Raw genomic sequence first — 18,968 nt, 5'->3', positions numbered from 1 at the left:
GTCTTTTAGATTGTAAGCCAGTGGGCAGGGACTGTCAAGAAATACTTTTGTAAGCCGCCGTAAGAGCCTTTTTTGGCTGAATGGCGGCATAAAAACCCTTAAATAAATAAATAAATAAATAAAAAAAGGCTGGAAGAGGATTACAGATACTCACTAGAATCCACAACGGTGGGAGTTGGAAACAAAAGCAGGCTATAGCAGCTAAACCAAAACTCGTAGAATAATTTCTTTAAACACAGTAACAGCTAAGGGAAGAATTTGTCTCTGTTTGTGCTCACTATCCTGTGGCACAAACATCACTGTAACAAAAAGTAGGGGGGGACTGCTTATCAAAGACACTTACCCTTGATGTAACTCTTTGAATCCAAGAGTTCTGGATTCTGAAAGATTGCGTTCCAATCATCCAAAGATAGCTGGGAGGACAGACTTATGGTGCTAAGGTTACTGGGCAGCTCAGCAACTCTTGCAAAGTTAGTTTCTGCGGGTAAAAGAAGGAAAAAGTAGGACAATATAAAATCTTTTCTAATACTGTGCAAGGAAAACATCAATCACTGAGGCACATACAATGTGATCATTCTAATGTACTTCCCCCTTGGGGTTTCACGAGTTGCTTAATTTCTGAAAGGACTACGAAAAAAAAAAAGAGCCCGAAGCCCGTCTCTGAGTTAGGCTTGAGAGCCTCTCTAGTCCAGTGGGTGAGGCTGTGGGAGACATGGATTAAAGCTCTATCACAGATACAGACCTGTTGGATAACCTTGGGCAAGTCATATCCTCTCAGTCCTTTTGTTGTTTATTCGTTCAGTCACTTCCGACTCTTCGTGACTTCATGGACCAGCCCACGCCAGAGCTTTCTGTCGGCCGTCACCACCCCCAGCTCCTCCAAGGTCAAGTCTGTCACCTCCAGAATATCATCCCTCCATCTTGCCCTTGGTCGGCCCCTCTTCCTTTTGCCTTCCACTTTCCCTAGCATCAGCCTCTTCTCCAGGGTGTCCTGTCTTCTCATTATGTGGCCAAAGTACTTCAGTTTTGCCTTTAAATACCATTCCCTCAAGTGAGCAGTCTGGCTTTATTTCCTGGAGTATGGACTGGTTTGATCTTCTTGCAGTCCACGGCACTCTCAGAATTTTCCTCCAACACTACAGTTCCAAAGTTCATCTATCTTTGAACTGTGAACTTCAAAATGTTCACAGTTCATCTATCTTCCTTCGCTCAGCCTTCCTTATGGTCCAGCTCTCGCAGCCATAGGTTACTACGGGGAATATCATTGCTTTAACTATGGGGACCTTTGTTGTCAGTGTGGTGTCCCTACTATTTTATCAAGATTTGTCACTGCTCTCCTCCCAAGAAGTAAACATCTTCTGATTTCCTGGCTGCAGTCAGCGACTGCCGTAATCTTTGCGCCCAGAAATACAAAGTCTGTCACTGCCTCCACATTTTCTCCCGCTATTTGCCAGTTATCAATCAAACTGGTTGCCATAAACTTGGTTTTTTTGAGGTTTAACTGCAACCCAGCTTTGGCACTTTCTTCTTTCACCTACGTCATAAGGCTCCTCAGCTCCTCCTCGCTTTCAGCCATCAAAGTTAAAATGGGAATTAGAGCTCTTCTCACATTATATACAACAAAGTAGTAATATTCTGGGCTGTATATTTCCAAACTAGCGATACAGATATTTCTGAATGCTTCCATAAAAAAAAGAAAAGATTTCCCTGCATGTTATAAACCAGCACATCAGGTATTAATGTAACCTTCTCTTTCACTGATTATTTGGTCTTAGCTATCTTTTGGCTCCAAGCCACCTGGTTCCAGGACCCAGAGGAGCCAGTTATCAGTCCAAATGAGCCAGAAGAACGTGAATGGTTCAAAACAGGCCCGGGTTGAATTCTAGAGCAGCAAACACAGTTTAGAGAGGCAGGAGGCAGATGCATAGCCAAATCCAGGCAGGGATTAAGCTCAAAGGGAACAGACACTTAGCCAGGGTCCTCACACCAGAGTGCTCAGAGTGAGAAGCAAAATGCTGAGGATAAGAGGATAGCAGGTGTTGGGACCTCAGGCCACAGCAAATCTGGCTCATCAGGTTAAGGGGTTTTAACCTGGCCCTCCAGGGTTCCCCATACAGCCCCGCCCCCCTTCTCCCAACCACCAAACTTTGGGTGGTTTCCTGACTTTTGAGCATTTCCCCCATTCTAAAAGGTTGAAATGCCTCTCCGAAGGCTTAGTTACTGGCAGTCAGAGCTTTAAACTACGCTTTCCTCTATGTTTTTGTATTTTTGGCCCAATCCCTTTGCCGTCAGTGATTGTCAGTGATAAATCCTGTTGTTTTTTCCTGTATAATACTGCCAGGATTCGATCTTTTTTGTCTGTCTCTTCTGCCAAGACTCTTGTTCATCCATTGGTTATTTCTCGGTTGGACTACTGCAACCTTCTTCTCACTGGCCTTCCTTCTTCTCACATCAGTCCGTTGGTTTCTGTTCACCACTCTGCTGCTAAGATCATCTTCTTGGCTCGCCGCTCTGACCATGTTACTCCGCTTCTGAAATGTCTTCATTGGCTTCCAATTCACTTCAGAATCCAATATAAACTTCTCCTGTTGACCTACAAAGCTTTTCACTGTCTAGCTCCTTCCTATCTCTCCTCTCTCATCTCACACTATTGCCCCGCTCGTGCTCTTCGCTCCTCTGATGCCATGCTTCTCGCCTGCCCAAGGGTCTCTCCTTCCCTTGCTCGGCTTCGTCCATTTTCTTCGGCTGCCCCTTACGCCTGGAACGCTCTTCCAGAACATTTGAGAACTACAAGTTCAACCGCAGCTTTTAAAGCTCAGCTAAAAACTTTTCTTTTTCCTAAAGCTTTTAAAGCTTGATTTTGTTCTGACTTTTATACTGCCTGTTTGGTGCATTCTCTTCCCCTCCTTATTGTTTTATTATGATTTTATTAGAATGTAAGCCTATGCGGCAGGGTCTTGCTATTTATTGTTTTACTCTGTACAGCACCATGTACATTGATGGTGCTATATAAATAAATAAATAAATAATAATAATGATTCGCCTTTGGGGTTAATTGAGGACTCATTGGTAGTGCAGCCTAGAGGGCACCCTTGAAACACTGAGCTCAATGCCTGTCTCGCAGCTGAAACAAAACACTGATGATGCAGGAGCCCTACTTCAAGACACACCTTCTTTTGCAACGCCCAACACTGATCTTATCCTCAGAACAACCATGCAACAAAGGCTAGTGACTTGACCAGGAGTAGTCCGGGTGCTTCAGGGCTGACATTGCTCATATCAAAACCCAACACCATAGCCCACTATTCCACATTAGCTACCCACTGATAGTCTTTCCCTCTAAGCCTTACCAAGATGAGATGCTGAAGTTGCTCTGTGGCTGTACTTCGGGCATCCAGGACGCATCAGGAAGCATTTCTGTAATTCTTCCACCTCGGGCACGTAGCCTGACACCAAGGGATTTGGTGTTTGATCCTGGGTAAGAAGAGGAATTATTTATTTTTATCAATCAATCCTAAGTTTATTGTACTAGCCAAAGACCATGACAAATACATCGAAAGAAAGTATCCATACATATATACAGTAATTACAGATAACTTGAAATTTACCGTAACTAAAATTCAACTTTCACTCAGCAGTCTGAATCTCCATGGCAGTTTATGGCAATTTTGTCCAGTTCTCTCTTCCTTATCTTTTTTGCTGCCAGTGCAAACAAAGCCACTTTATGTGCCACATAACTGTTGGTATCACTCAGAAGAAAAAAGAACCATTTCTGCAAGGGCATTCCTATGTCCATGTGTTAACAAGGGTTTCAGGAATCTCTCTCTTGGGTCCTATACAGAGGGCAAATTAACATGTAGTGAACAATGTCTTCCACTTGATGTTGGCCACAGATGCATAGTCTGCATTCAAATGGCACCTTGTGGTAGCATCCACCCAGAACTGCAGCTTGGATCACTTGGAATCTCAGTTCAATAAAAGCATTTCTTAGGGGAAATGGCCTCAGTTTGCATAAATAGCTGGCTCTGAAATGTTCTGTTTTCAAAAGAGGGAACCACCAGGAGAATTTAGAGTTTTTAATTAGTTGCAGATCCCTCCTAGACTCTATCCAAAATAGCCAATCCCTTAGTTGCTTCTTATCCATATCAAGGACGGGCTTCAGCTCAGGAAAGTAATAACTACTTTTGCCTTTGAAAACGGTCCGGAAACTTCAACTTGTGCAAAACAGGGCAGCACGCTTACTAACAGGGACTGGCCGACGAGACCACATTACACCAGTCCTTTTCCAGCTTCATTGGCTGCCAGTCCAGGTCCGGGCCCGATTCAAAGTGCTGGTATTAACATTAAAAGCCCTAAACGGCTTGGGGCCAGGCTATCTGAAGGAACGCCTCCTCCCATATGTACCTGCCCGGACCCTAAGGTCATCTTCAGGGGTCCTTCTCCGTGAGCCCCTGCCAAAGGAGGTGAGGCAGGTGGCTACCAGGAGGAGGGCCTTCTCTGCTGTGGCACCCCGGCTGTGGAATGAGCTCCCTAAGGAGGTTCGCTTGGCACCTACATTATATGCTTTTAGATGCCAGGTGAAGACCTTTTTATTCTCCCAATATTTTAACAATCTATAAATTTTAAATAACATGGTTTTAAATTTGTAATTTTGCATTGCTGCTGTTTTGTTTTTATTTGGTTGAGCTTTCATATTGTATTTTATATTATGGTTTTATACTGTTGTTTTATATTTTGAATGGTTTTAATTTTTGTGAACCGCCCAGAGAGCTCCGGCTATTGGGCGGTATAGAAATGTAATAAATAAATAAATAAATAATTAAACTATGTAAGAACTTTTGGAGTATTGTCATCCCATAACAAGTTTTGTTCATTTCCTGGTAGCACATAGCTGGAAGACTTTCATTTGGCAAGGTGGCAATTCATTTAAATTTTTTTAACTGAGCACTCTCTATTCTTGCTCTAATTGATGGCCATCCATATTCTGTAGGCAGAAAAGCTGCAGGGGTTCCGGATGGGAGAGAAAAGAGTTTTTGAAGAAAATTGATCTGCATAATCTCCAGGGAGAAGAGGAATTAAGAATGCAAAACGAATGATGAAGTAGGTTTTTGACAAGCAGTTGTGAATCAGAAACACTTCTCATAAACATACGAAGCGAAGCTTCACTTATCCCGAGTCAGACCACTGCTCCATCTAGCTCCATATTGACTACACTAACTGGCAAGTGGCTTCCCAGGATTTCAAATAGGAATCTTTCCCAGCTCTACCTGTAGATGTCAGGGAATGAAACTGGGACTTTCTGCTTGCAAAGAATGAGCTACACCACTGAGCAAAACCTTCACCTACACAGGCTTCCCCTGTCAAAAATGTTATTGTAAATGCCTTGAGGCATGAAACTTTCATTTCTTTCATGTTACCTCATAAAACACTGTGGACGTTGGAAGTGCTATATAATAAATATACAGTTTTAAAGCATGATGAATATAACCCTGCATACCTGCCTCTCGTAGTACTGTCTGATTGCTTTAGACGCTTTGCTCATTTTGCTGCTGGCCAGAGGATTCCACACTGAATTCTGTTGCTTGCGGCTGCCCATCTCCTGCAGTTCATTAAAGCCCTTCCTCATCAAACTAACTGGTTTCTCCATGAGTTTATCAGCTCAGCTGTTCCCATACAGCAGAGTTAAAGAGGTTTTTAAAACCCACTGTAAGAAAAGAAGATTTTATACCAAATGTATGGAAGACAAAGGGGAGAGAAGTTGAAGGCTATAAGCCTATTTACACATAACAGTCTGTATCTGTATTTGGACTACTCGATTTTGAACTATATTTTAGAGTATTTAAAAACCTATTTTCACACTCAGGTTCACCACACAGTGTTCTTCACCAGTTTGATAGTAATCTGACATACCATCTTCTTTTTTTAAAAAAAATGGGTGTTAAATCTCAGAATGGATCTGATTGTACTACATTACAGAATAGCTGCAACAGTAACATACCCAGCAAGTTTTACTACTACCTCTGGACAGACAGCTATGGCAAGAGGGTGGAAGAGAGATAGTATTATCTCTCTTCCACCCTCTTGTCAGAACTGTTCTCCCTGATATCCTAATTTTCCATGTTTGGGGATTTTAATATGTTTTATATATAAATTCATTTAATTTCTGTGGTGGGGCAATTCAATGAGTTGAGAACTAAGCCATCCAGCAATGACTTGCTGATATAAATGCAGATCAAAATGTTGTTCTTGTTCTCACTGAGGTGCACAAAGATGCACTAGAGTTTACAGTCCCCTCTCAGTTTTTATCCATCTCCAGTTTAGTCCCAAGTTTCTAACAAGAAGTCTGAGTGAGGATATGGTTGCATTCTAACTCTAATGCTCAGCTTCAGTTTGCTTTTCCTCATCCAGCCCATTACTGCCTCCAAGCATTCATTCAGAGGAGACGCACTATCCTTAGCTGATGCTGTTATCGAAGGCATAGAGAAATTTATTTGGATGTCATCGGCATACTGACAGCACCCTCCGGATGATCTCCCAGCGGTTTCATGTAGATGTTAAACAGCATTGGGGATAGGATGGCGCCTTGTGGTACACCAAATAACCGCATCACCATCTGGAACCTGCCCGAGAGGTAGGACCAGAACCACTGGAACACAGTGCCGCCGATTCCCAAATCCTTCAAGCGTTCCAGAAGGATACCATGGTCGATGGTACTGAAAGCCACTGAGAGGTCCAAAAGTACAAACAAGGATACACTCCCCCTGTCAACACTCATGCAGAGACCATCCACTAAGGTGACCATAGCTGTCTCAACACCATATCCCGCTCTAAAGCCAGTTTGAAATGGGTATAGAAATTTTGTATCATCCAAGACTGCTTGGAATCACCTTGCCCAAAAACAGAAGATGTGATGCCAGTCTGTAATTATTAAAGTCCAGGGGGTCCAGAGAGGGCTTTTTTAGAAGTGCCTGTACTACCACTTTTTTAAAACATGGTGGAAAACTCCTCTCCTTGAAAGATGCATTAATAATATGTTGTAGTCTAACTGCATCTTCTCCCTAGGCGAGACCACAAGTTGTCTTCCTTACTCCTCCAAGCAGCTTGTCCATGTTCTCAGTACTCACCAACTGAAACTGATCCAGTGTAATCCTACTTGCAGAGTTGCTGGACATTTCATTGTCAACTTCGGTTATAATAACGGCATCTAAATTGGCTCTTATCTGAGACATTTTATCTGTAAAATGATTGTTAAATGCGTCCCAGTGAATTACCGAAGGCTCTAAAACTGGGTTCAGGGCGGAAGGTGTCTGAATTAGATCCCTCACCACTTGAACAGTTCTGCTGGACGCGAATTTGCAAACACAATGCGTGCAGGGAAGAAAGCTTTCTTTGCTGCACGTATTGCCACCCCATAGAAACAAAGATGTTCTCTATCTCGTGTCTTGTCGCACATAAGTCGAGTTTTCTGCCATTGGCGCTCCAGTCGTCGTTCTTCCCACTTCAATGCCCTGAGATCTCCTGTATACCAAGGTGCCCAATTGGAAGCGGGTCGGAGAGAATGTTTGGGGGTGATCGTGTTGATAGCCCTAGTTAGGTCTTGATTCCAGGGCTTCAACAGCATTATCAACAATGCCAGCCATAGAACCCTCAAAGGCTTTCTAGAATCCAAAGGGATCCATCAGCCTTTGGAGGCGGACCATCTTAATATAGAGGTGTACAGCTGGGAAACAGGTTCACCTTCTCAAAAAAAAGGACTAAGCTGATGTCGCAGTCATTCGAAATGGTGAACCAAGCCCATATTGTAGTTGGGATGCATGATGTTTAAACAGGTGAGCTACTGGGGGAGGGGGGAAAGAAAAGTGAAGGGAGGGGCCTTCCTACATGGGCGTGGCTAAGGGGCAGAGGCGTGGCTTATCTCTGTATGCAACATGGGTACTTATTTCTTACATTTCTATCCCGCCTTTTCCTCTTACGGGAAGCTTACATTTTACCCATCATTGTCACTTGAGGCTCAGGTGACCTCAGTGGCACAAACTCCGGTTGGTGGCCCAGCTACGCCCCTATCTGGACAGGGATAACCTGGCTTCAGTTGTCCATGCTCTGGTAACCTCCAAGTTAGATTACTGCAATGCGCTCTACGTAGGGCTGCCTTTGAAGACGGTTCGGAAGCTGCAGCTCGTGCAAAATGCAGCGGCCAGACTGATTTTGGGAACCAGAAGGTTTGACCACATAACACCTGCTCAGAAACGCTTGCACTGGCTGCCTGTATGTTTCCGAGCCCAATTCAAGGTGCTGGTTTTGACCTATAAAGCCTTACACGGCTTGGGACCACAATACCTGACGGAACGCCTCTCCCGACGTGAATATACCCGGTCACTGCGTTCAGCATCTAAGGTCCTCCTCCGGGTGCCTACTCCGAGAGAGGCTCGGAGTGTGGCAACGAGGGACAGGGCCTTTTTGGTGGTGGCCCCCAGACTGTGGAATGATCTCCCTGATGAGGCTCGCCTGGCACCAACGCTACTATCTTTCCGGCGCTAGGTTAAGACTTTCCTCTTTGCCCGGGCATATGGCGGCACATCCTAATTACCCACATGTTTAGTTTTTTATTATTATTATTTTTATTTTATTATTGAAACAACAAAACACAAATCAAAATCACTAAATACAAAAACATTATAATACCTTACTATCATATATTCAATATTAACCTATTAAACATAAATATAATAAACATAACAGTGCTCCCCCCACCTCGGGATCTCATTCTTGTTTCCAAAAACTCATAGTTTCATCTGTTGGTGGTTCCCCCCTTCCTTTAGAAAATACAAACTCCAGGAACTTTTTCCATATACTCTCAAAATCATTCGTTTTTACTACGCCTCTTTTCATTTTTATATTACATGTCAATTTGTCATTTATAGCAATGTCCCACACTTCTTTATACCATTCTTCAATACACTAGTCTCCTGTAATTTTCCAATTCCTAGTTACTATCAACCTCGCAGCTGTCAGCAGGTTCGTTATCAATTCTTTCATTTCTTTATTACATTTAAGATCATCATGCAGTGAGAGTAATGCAATCCTTGGTGTAACCTCTACTTTAAATCCCACAATCTGTTCAATCTCATAAAACACCATCTTCCATAACTTTTGCACATGTATACAATTAGGGTGACCATATGAAAAGGAGGACCGGGCTCCTGTATCTTTAACAGTTGCATAGAAAAGGGAATTTCAGCAGGTGTCGTTATTATTATTATTATTATTATTTATTTATATAGCACCATCAATGTACATGGTGCTGTACAGAGTAAAGTTGTATGCATATTGCACCTGGTGAAATTTCCTCTTCATCACAACACTTAAAGCTGCAGGAGCTATACTGCAGCTATACTGTGACCAGATTTAAAAGAGGGCAGGGCTCCTGCAGCTTTAACTGTTGTGACGAAGAGGAATTTTCACCAGGTTCTCCATCTATACAAATGACACCTGCTGAAATTCCTTTTGCAATACAACTGTTAAAGGTTCAGGAGCCCTGTCCTCATTTTCATTTGTTTACTAAAACTTTATTAGATTGTAAGCCTATGCGGCAGGGTCTTGCTATTTACTGTGTAATCTGTACAGCACCATGTACATTGATGGTGCTATATAAATAAATAATAATAATAATAATAATATGGTCACCCTAATACAATCCCACCACATATGTAAATGCATTCCCTTTTCACCACAACCCCTCCAACAATCTGCTGAAAGCTCTTTATTAATCTTATTTAATCTAACCGGAGTTAAATACCACCTCCATACCAGTTTATAATAATTCTCCTTTATTCTTACTGACATATTTCCCAACACTCTCTGTCTCCATAGTCTAGGGTGACCATATGAAAAGGAGGACAGGGCTCCTGTATCTTTAACAGTTGTAGAGAAAAGGTATTTTCAGCAGGTATCATTTGTATGCATACAGCATCTGGTGAAATTCCCTCTTCATTGCAATAGTTAAAGCTGCAGGAGCCCTCCTCTCTTTTGTATCTGGTCAAGAGGGCAGGACTCCTGCAGCTTTAATTGTTATAAGGAAGACAAAATTTCACCAGGTGCTACATGCATTCAAATAACACCTGCTGAAATTCCCTTTTCTATACAACTTTAAAGATACAGGAGCCCTGTCCTCCTTTTCATATGGTCACCCTACCATAGTCCTTCCCACCTCTGTGGTCCTATTGGTATCTTCAAATCAGTCTCCCACATGTTTAGTTTTTAATTGGCTTTTAATGCTCTAAAACTGTGTTTCAGAGTTTTAAATTTTGTATTCTTGTTTTTAATCTCAATTTTAGAATTTCTGAAAACCGCCCAGAGAGCCCTGGCTATGAGAGCGGTATATAAGTATAATAAATAAAATAATAAATAAATAAATAAATAAATCCTCACAACAACCCTGCAGGTTAGGCTGCGCGTCAGTGGCTGGCCGAAAGCCCCCCAGCGGCCTTCATGGGCGGTTGGGGACGAGAGCCTGGGTCTCCCCTAGTCGAACACTCCCCTCCTTCCCTCACTCGCTCCAGCCTCCTCGGTCCTCTCACTTACCCCGGTGACGAGCCGCCCAACCGGCTGTCCGCCCGCGAGAACGCCCAGCCCAGGAGCGCGCTTGGTCCCCGCTTGCAAGGCCCGCCGCGGTCGCTTAGCAACCCGGGGGAAGAACGCAAAAAATGGACTACAGTTCCCGTCGTCCTTTGCGACGCGGACGGAACGTGAGCGAACGCGGTGGCGGGGTGACGCGATGTTTCTACCCTCTTACTCTGATTGGCTGCCGCCGACTCTACGCTGGGTTGGTTCCCACAAACACCACGCGCATGCGCCAGAAGGGGTGCGGGGCCTTCGCCTGATTTTTCTCATCCACGTGCCGGTAAGTAACGTGAGAAAGGAGGGTTGATGTTGTAGGAAGGGGTCAGCCGCTTTTGGGCCACTGGGCCAGGGGCGCGTAGTTATGAAGCCGCCTCATAGACTGTGTCAGTGAATGGCAGCCAAGGCAGGGACAGCCTCTCCTCCTCTCCTCGCCAGTGGGCAAAGCTTCAGCTGTTGAATTTGCTTCGAGTTCTGCGTGCTCAGCGGCTTCTCCTCACTGGGAGAACCTTCACCTGTGGGTTGGATCCTTGCGCGTCTGTCCTGCAGCTGGTAAAGGTAGGGTGACCCTATGAAAAGGAGGATGGGGATCCTGTATCTTTAACAGTTGTATTGAAAAGGGAATTTCTGCAGGTGTCATTTGTATACATGGGGAACCTGGTGGAATTCCCTCTTCCTCACAGCAGTTAAAGCTGCAGGAGCCCTGCCCTCTTTTGTAGCTGATAGCTCCTGCAGCTTTAACTACTCAATGCAACTGTTGAAGTTGTCCTCCTTTCCATATGGTCACCCTAATCAAAGTCCCAGCAAGGGCACAACCACACCTTCTCCTAAGAGTTTGATGAACACTGAGGATAAGCTGGGGTGACCCTATGAAAAGGAGGATGGGGATCCTGTATCTTTAACAGTTGTATTGAAAAGGGAATTTCTGCAGGTGTCATTTGTATACATGGGGAACCTGGTGGAATTCCCTCTTCCTCACAGCAGTTAAAGCTGCAGGAGCCCTGCCCTCTTTTGTAGCTGATAGCTCCTGAAGCTTTAACTACTCAATGCAACTGTTGAAGTTGTCCTCCTTTCCATATGGTCACCCTAATCAAAGTCCCAGCAAGGGCACAACCACACCTTCTCCTAAGAGTTTGATGAACACTGAGGATAAGCTGGGGTGACCACATGAAAAGGAGGACGGGGATCCTGTATCTTTAACAGTTGTATTGAAAATTTGTATACATGGGGAACCTGGTGGAATTTCCTCTTCATCACAACAGTTAAAGCTGCAGGAGCTATACTTTCCCCTCCTGCTTATTTCTCTAACATTGGTGATTTATGATACATTTCAACCTTCTAGAATGGGCCGGGAGGGGAGATGTACGATCACTGAATGGTTGGTCATCTGGGGGAAAGGGGTGGGGCAATGGGAAGTGGGTGTGGTCATTTGGGGAATCCTGAATGGCCGGATTTGGCCCCTGGGCCTGAGTTTGTACACCCCTGGCTTAAATTAGGAGTGATGAGCATCAGACCCATGTTCACATCCCCATTCATCCATGAAGCCCCTGGGGTGACCTTGGGAAAATTCAAATTTATTTATTTATTTTATTTATTTATTTAGCCGAAGCTCTCTGGGCGGTTCACAAAAATTAAAACCATCACAAAACAACCAACAAGTTAAAAACACAAATACAAAATACAGTATAAAAAGCACAACCAGGATAAAACCACGCAGCAAAATTGATATAAGGTTAAAATACAGAGTTAAAACAGTATAATTTAAATTTAAGTTAAAATTAAGTGTTAAAATACTGAGTGAATAAAAAGGTCTTCAGCTAGCGACGAAAGGAGTACAGTGTAGGCGCCAGGCGGACCTCTCTGGGGAGCTCATTCCACAACCGGGGTGCCACAGCGGAGAAAGCCCTGCTCCTAGTAGCCACCTGTGTTGTTGCGAGGATAATATGGAGGAGAGAACTGTCATGGATGCTGCCTGAAGCTCTAGGGGGCAACTGTGATTTATAACTGTAGTAAGTAAGTACTAAAGCCTTTGTTCCCACAGGTGTAATTTGTATATATGGGGAACCTGGTGAAATTTCCTCTTCATCACACCAGTTAAAGCTGCAGGAGCCCTGCCCTCTTTTAAATCAGGTCACTCTAGTATAGCACCTGCAGCTTTAACTGTTGTGATGAAGAGGGAATTTCACCAGGTTCTCCATATATACAAATGACCCCTGCTGAAATTCCCTTTTCTGTGCAACTGTTAAAGATACAGGAGCCCTGTCCTCCTTTTCGTAGGGTCACCCTAGTAAAGGGGGCTCGTGGCTAAGGGTTGCCATCGTCTCCCTCTTGGTAGGGCTCTTTTGTCAGCAAGAAGGGGCTGGACTCTCGACGGCTAGAGATTTTTAAACAGAGGTTGGATGGCAACTTATCACAGAGGATGCTGTAGCACGAGGCAGGGGGCAACCCGGTGTCCTCCAGATGTTTTGGACTGCAGCTTTTATTTTGCCCAGCCAGCAAGATCAGTGACAGGGATGATGGGAGTTCCTGTCAAATAAATCTGGATGGCACCATGTGGCCTAGTCCTGTCGGGGCAGCTGATCAGCAGACATTGGCCTTTGAGGCCCTTTCCTTACTAAGCCTTAAGAGAGGCCTTTCAACCTTTGAGAAGGGGAGAAAAAAACTGCACAAAAGCTGGAAAACCATCAGATAATCTCTGGTCATGGGAGAGAAGGGGATGGGCACATCTGGAGAACCTTGAAGGGACAGATTTGGCTCCTGGGCTTGAAGTTTTACACTCCTACCCGAGAGTGTAGCTCAGTGCTAGAACACCTGCTTTGCATGCAGAAGGTCCCAGGTTCTATCCCCGGTAGAGCTGGAAAATCTTCCTGAAACCCTGGAGAACTGCTGCCGGTCAGTGTTGACCATACTAGTCTTGATGGACCAATATTTTCACTTGGTATAAAGCAGATTCCTGTGTTCCTACTAGCAAGTTTAGGGTGCATTCCTATCGACTGCACCCTTGCCACCTAGAAGCCCCTGAACGTGGAAGTTTCTGGGTTTCCTATGCCTTACCGAGCTGAATCCAGCAGGGAAGGAGGAGTGGCGGAGGCGATTTTAACCTTCCTCCATCTTTCCTGATTTTTGCTAGACGGGATTTTTAGCCCATCTAGCAACGGCGCTTCAGAGGGGGAGGGAAGGAGGTTCAGGGTACCTTATATCCTGGCACCTGTGGTCTTTCCTCCCACCAGAATCCCCCCTTTCCTCCTAAGAGGAAGCTTTTCCAACCTTGGAGAGGTTTGGTCCTCTCTGTATCGGTTGCAAGGAGGGGTCTGGGGTAATATCTCCTTTCTGAGTTGGAGATAAAACCTTGGAGGGTTTTTCCAAGCTGTCCTACTGAGGCGCTTGCCCATGGACTGTGGGACTGCTCTCTTAATATTTATTTTAGTAAACTAAAAAAATGTCCCATGTTATTTTTTATTTTTTTTTTGTCCAGATATACCACAGGTATTTGGCAGGAGGAGAGGGGGAATTGGTACACACTTAATGTGATTGAAATGTTGTATTATGTAAAAATAGAATACTGAATCACTTGAAACCCATTAATTACAAATTTGAAACTGCCAAACTTGCCAAATGCATTTACAGTTGGCATCCATTCATTGCTACTCATGAGCTTATGGGAAGGAATTTTTTTCCAAAGAATTAAGCCCTACATCACTGATTTCCTCCTCTGCTATCCTCTCCCTTATTTATTTTATAGTCACACTGTAGGAGATTTGGATACTTGGTTCCATACTTGACAACTGTTGGGAGTTTTTTTTTAAAAAAAAATGGTAATAGATGTTGGAAATCTGATTTTTCTTTGCTTTCCCTTCTCTCCAGCAAAAAGACATCATGGTTCAATTGGGTAAGTAGGGGTTAATAATTGTTCACATTTGTGTAGTGGCTGCAGGGTGTTCAAAGCAGTTCACATCATTGTAGCTATATTCCTTGCAATAACCCTGTAAGGTAGGTCAGTATCATAATCCTCATATTGTGAAGTTGAGCAGTAGTAACCTTATCAAATATCCTCTAGTAAGTTTGTGAGAGAAGCAAAATTAAGAACCTGGGGTTTAAGTAATTCACAACCCGTGCTGCTCGTCATGTACTCTAAAAACAATGCCTTCTACCAAACAGATCGGTAGAGAAGGGACAGAACTGTGGGACAGGCTTCTCTTCACTTGCTGGAAAGCAAGCAGACTAGCAGGGGAGAGTCAGAAAAATTGGTCCACCAGCCCACTCACCTGCATGGAATTCCTGGTCACCTGCCATGCTAGTGCTTAAATAGCTTAAGGATTGCCTCCTCCCCTATATAACCACTCAATAACATCCTAAGAAACTGTAAGATTTCCCAGCCCTAGTTTGAAAACCAGTGATATAGGCTAGTACAACAGTACTAGCTGTTTGCTTGTTTTTCCTCCTAAACCTTCTCATCTCCCATTCTCTCTTACTGTCAATAATGTTACGCTTACTCCAGTCAAGGAAGCTTGTAGTCTTGGCTTTATATTTGATTCCTCGCTCTCCTTTATTCCTCATATTGAGGCAGTAGCTAAATCCTGTCGTTTTTTCCTATATAATATTGCCAGGATTCGATCATTTTTGTCTGTCTCTTCTGCCAAGACTCTTGTTCATGCATTGGTTATTCCTCGGTTGGACTACTGCAACCTTCTTCTCACTGGCCTTTCGTCTTCTCACATCAATCCGTTGGTTTCTGTTCACCACTCTGCTGCTAAGATCATCTTCTTGGCTCGCCGCTCTGACCATGTTACTCCGCTTCTGAAATCTCTTCATTGGCTTCCAATTCACTTCAGAATCCAATATAAACTTCTCCTGTTGACCTACAAAGCTTTTCACTGTCTAGCTCCTTCCTATCTCTCCTCTCTCATCTCACACTATCGCCCCGCTCGTGCTCTTCGCTCCTCTGATGCCATGTTTCTCACCTGCCCAAGGGTCTCTACTTCCCTTGCTCGGCTTCGTCCATTTTCTTCCGCTGCCCCTTACGCCTGGAACGCTCTTCCAGAACACTTGAGAACTACAAGTTCAATCACAGCTTTTAAAGCTCAGCTAAAAACCTTTCTTTTTCCTAAAGCTTTTAAAACTTGATTTTGCTCTGACTTTATACTGTTAGTTTTACCCTACCCTGTGCCTGTTTGGTACATTCTCTTCCCCTCCTTATTGTTTTATTATGATTTTATTAGAATGTAAGCCTACGCGGCAGGGTCTTGCTATTTACTGTTTTACTCTGTACAGCACCATGTACATTGATGGTGCTATATAAATAAATAATAATAATACTAGAAAAATGAGCATAGCTGAAACCTAGAAACCCCTCGCTTATTTAGCAAAGTGGGGAATGGCTGGTTGACCACTGTGTGTGACCAGAGTGCTGGACTAGATGGACCCTTGGTCTGATTCAGCAGGGCTCTTCTTATGTTCTTAAGGGGGATCCTTGAAAACAAAGGATTGCCATTAAATGTTGCATTTGCATGGTCTCCACTACAGGACGCTGCCTCATGAAACAATACCACAACCTACGTATTATCATCCGTTTTGCTCTTGGTGGCTGTGCCAACAGACCGTACTATCGGATTGTGGCTGCGCACAACAAGCGGGCCCGGGATGGCAAGTACTTAGAACAAGTTGGCTGCTATGATCCGCTTCCCAACAACCACACAGAAAAAATAGTTGGCTTGAATATTGAGCGGCTGAAATACTGGATTGGCAATGGTGCCCTTCTCAGCAAGCCTGTTGAAAAACTTTTGGGTAATCTGCCTTGTTTTCAATTGCTACTTTTTTAGATTGTCTATTCCTGGGAGGTCTTTTGCAGTGTTATTTTCCCCCACTGTTGTATTCTTCTCACCTGTCAAAGCAGTACACAACATTTAAAATACAATTTTGCTTGTGCCGTAGTCCTCCCCTGCTATACCTTCAAAATATGCTATAGTTTAACTTTTCTCAGACTGTTATAACCTATCCGCAGGTGTTTTTGTTTAACATGCTATGTGTACTATTCTGGATTTAAAACAGTCATATGGCTCCTGATTATTATTTTAAAGGCCAAAAGCGAAATCATTTATTTTTAAGCTGTCCTGGGGAAGCAAGTGGGAAGGGAAGAGGATGGTTTGTGACAGACCATCTACAAGGGAAGATTGTACATGGCAAGTGTGTGTCCTACATCTGAATGTCAAATTTTTATTTATGTTTTTAACTTCAGAGGGTTGATAGCTATGACAAAATGCATTTGTGGTTTTTTGTTGTTCCTTAGGACTTTCTGGATTCTTCCCCCTGCATCCTATGACTATCACAAATGCTGAGCGAGTAAAAGAGAGAAGAACCCAGGAGGCTACAAGGAATGCTCAGGAAGAAAACGTGACTGTGAAAGAATAAGAGCAAAGTGGGTAAACTAGACTCTTGCTATCAGCTTAGAGGGCAGAGTATATGCCATGCCAAGGAAGTGGGCAGAAGCACCTTGAATTGCGCTTGAGATTAATGCTCCCAAACCTATAAATAACTCTTCCACCATCTGCAGAATATTTTTTTAAAAATGCCCTAAGTATTGTATTTAAGATGTCTGGCAAATATGCAGCAAATATAACAAGATCAGGGAGCGGGTTTCTGATGCTGAAATGTATAGACAATCCAGTACCACCTTTTTCATGTAGAAACTTGATTTCTGTCCCAGAAGAGGCAGATAAACCATGTCCTAGATGTGCATTTTCTCCACCCCCACTCTTTCCTATCCAGCTGTGATTTCTCATTCATTTGTCTTAAATTCAGGCTTCTCCACAATCCCATCTTCCCTTTGATCTGAATTACGCAATTCATATGTGTCCTTTTTCAACCACAACTTTGTGAGATTCCTTCAAAAGGCAGACTAGCTTATTAGGCATGAATCTTCGTAGCCAACTTTTGTGAACTGCCCAGAGAGCCCCAGCTGTTGGGCGGTATATAAATGTAATAAATAAATAAATCAAGGAATGTGTTGAACTGTAGAAAAGCTGTGAAATTGAGCTTCCTAAATGATGAAAACAATAAACCAAGGTTTGTAGTCTTTATGTTCAAAAGTAGTATGTGTGAACGACAGTACCATGGAAGAGATGAGTTCAACTCCTGGGAATCTTCTTCAGAGGGTGGAACATAAAGAACCTGCCTGGCTTTTCTGCTTGACTACCAGAATAAACTACACCGAAGAATATTTTTTTATATAGGTTTCCCCAACCAAGCTAGAGCACATGCTTTACATACAGGTGGTCTCAGGTTCTCCTGTTAAAAGGATCTCTGGGAAAGTCCTTTCTCTAGTTGCAATCTAGACAACAGTAGGCAAGCAGGCTAGATCAATGGTCTGACACAGCTCCGTCCATGAAGGTGCTTTTATACAGGATCAGACAATTGGTATGGGCGTACCTAGGGGCTGCAGAACATCTTATAGCAGCCTTGTACATTAGTCCACCCAATTAACTGACCTGCAAAAACTTCAATTAGCTTGCAAACACTTTTATGAGCCTGGCAGAAGAAGGAAGGGCCGACATTGAGCAGGGGGTTGGACTCGATGTAACTCTGCTATTCTATGACTGGTCTGTTGTTACTATAGCAGCCGACCGTGTGGAGGAGGGAGGTCTTTTCTCACCTGGCAGCTTGCCTCCTAATGCAGAGCACAGAGGAGGGGCTGGATGCTTTGGTCTTCACTCACCTGCATGCAGCTCCTTGTCACCTACAGCTACTAGGCATATGGTTACAGGCATATTATTTAAGCAATTTATATACCGCTTACCCTATATACAAAATAGTTAAGTGGTTTACAAAATTAAAGTACATCATAATACAAAGCTCATCTGTTAAAATGTTTAAAATACTGAAAAATTAAAAAGTACTAAACAAACGTACTGGGCAGCAAAATCATTCAGGGAAGACTTGGGTAAAGAGATGGGTCTAACTGGCACCTCCCACGTACCAGCGGGAAGGACACTTCCTAAGGTGGGTGCCACCAGGAAGAAGGCCCACTTGTAGTTGAAACATGATGATTTGCTCTGGGCAGGATTTAAAACGTGAACTCACTCTTATACTGCCCCCTTTATAATTAAAATTCCCAGTTGACATAGAAGCCCTCTTGTCCTTTTGCATGGAACAACCTTACCAAATAAGTTTGTTTCACAATGTTTGGGTCAAGCTCTATTCTCTGCCCCCAAGTACAGAGAGATGCTATCCCTACTACTTCACTATGTCTAAAGCTGAGCAGTAAAGTGAACTAGTATGACTGTAGTCCTAAGCACATTGTAAGATAGCAATTTAGCTCTGAGAAAACCTGCTCTGCACAAGACAACCCACACCAG

The 18,968-nt window shown here is 43.5% G+C and overlaps 2 protein-coding genes across 3 annotated transcripts in view; one reads left to right on the top strand and one right to left on the bottom strand.

The window, feature by feature from the left end:
* The window catches only part of CCDC27 (coiled-coil domain containing 27), a 45,339-nt gene extending 34,681 nt beyond the window's left edge, over nucleotides 1-10,658 (bottom strand). The window contains exons 1-4 of the mRNA XM_063145157.1: nucleotides 10,582-10,658; nucleotides 5,498-5,704; nucleotides 3,351-3,474; nucleotides 344-478 (exon numbers count right to left, since the gene is read on the bottom strand). Coding sequence (XP_063001227.1) covers nucleotides 344-478; nucleotides 3,351-3,474; nucleotides 5,498-5,647 — 409 coding nt within the window. The 5' untranslated portion in view covers nucleotides 5,648-5,704; nucleotides 10,582-10,658. The remainder of the gene's footprint in view (nucleotides 1-343; nucleotides 479-3,350; nucleotides 3,475-5,497; nucleotides 5,705-10,581) is intronic.
* Nucleotides 10,659-10,837: 179 nt separating this feature from the next.
* MRPS16 (mitochondrial ribosomal protein S16) lies at nucleotides 10,838-17,702 on the top strand. Of its 2 annotated transcripts, XM_063145130.1 has the most exons (4): nucleotides 10,838-10,900; nucleotides 14,482-14,506; nucleotides 16,141-16,401; nucleotides 16,904-17,702. In XM_063145130.1, exons 2-4 carry the CDS (start codon nucleotides 14,494-14,496, stop codon nucleotides 17,023-17,025), a joined length of 396 nt encoding a protein of 131 aa, XP_063001200.1. In that variant the 5' UTR covers nucleotides 10,838-10,900; nucleotides 14,482-14,493; the 3' UTR covers nucleotides 17,026-17,702. The 2 variants fall into 2 exon arrangements, with proteins under 2 accessions (XP_063001200.1, XP_063001199.1); XM_063145129.1 differs by lacking the exons at nucleotides 10,838-10,900; nucleotides 14,482-14,506 and having other exon boundaries at nucleotides 16,125-16,401.
* Nucleotides 17,703-18,968: the final 1,266 nt, after the last annotated feature.

Source organism: Elgaria multicarinata, chromosome 20 (assembly GCF_023053635.1).
Source record: "Elgaria multicarinata webbii isolate HBS135686 ecotype San Diego chromosome 20, rElgMul1.1.pri, whole genome shotgun sequence".
Taxonomy (NCBI): Eukaryota; Metazoa; Chordata; class Lepidosauria; order Squamata; family Anguidae; genus Elgaria; species Elgaria multicarinata.
Note: the sequence above shows the minus strand (reverse complement) of the source record. Positions and strands in the feature narration are given on the sequence as shown.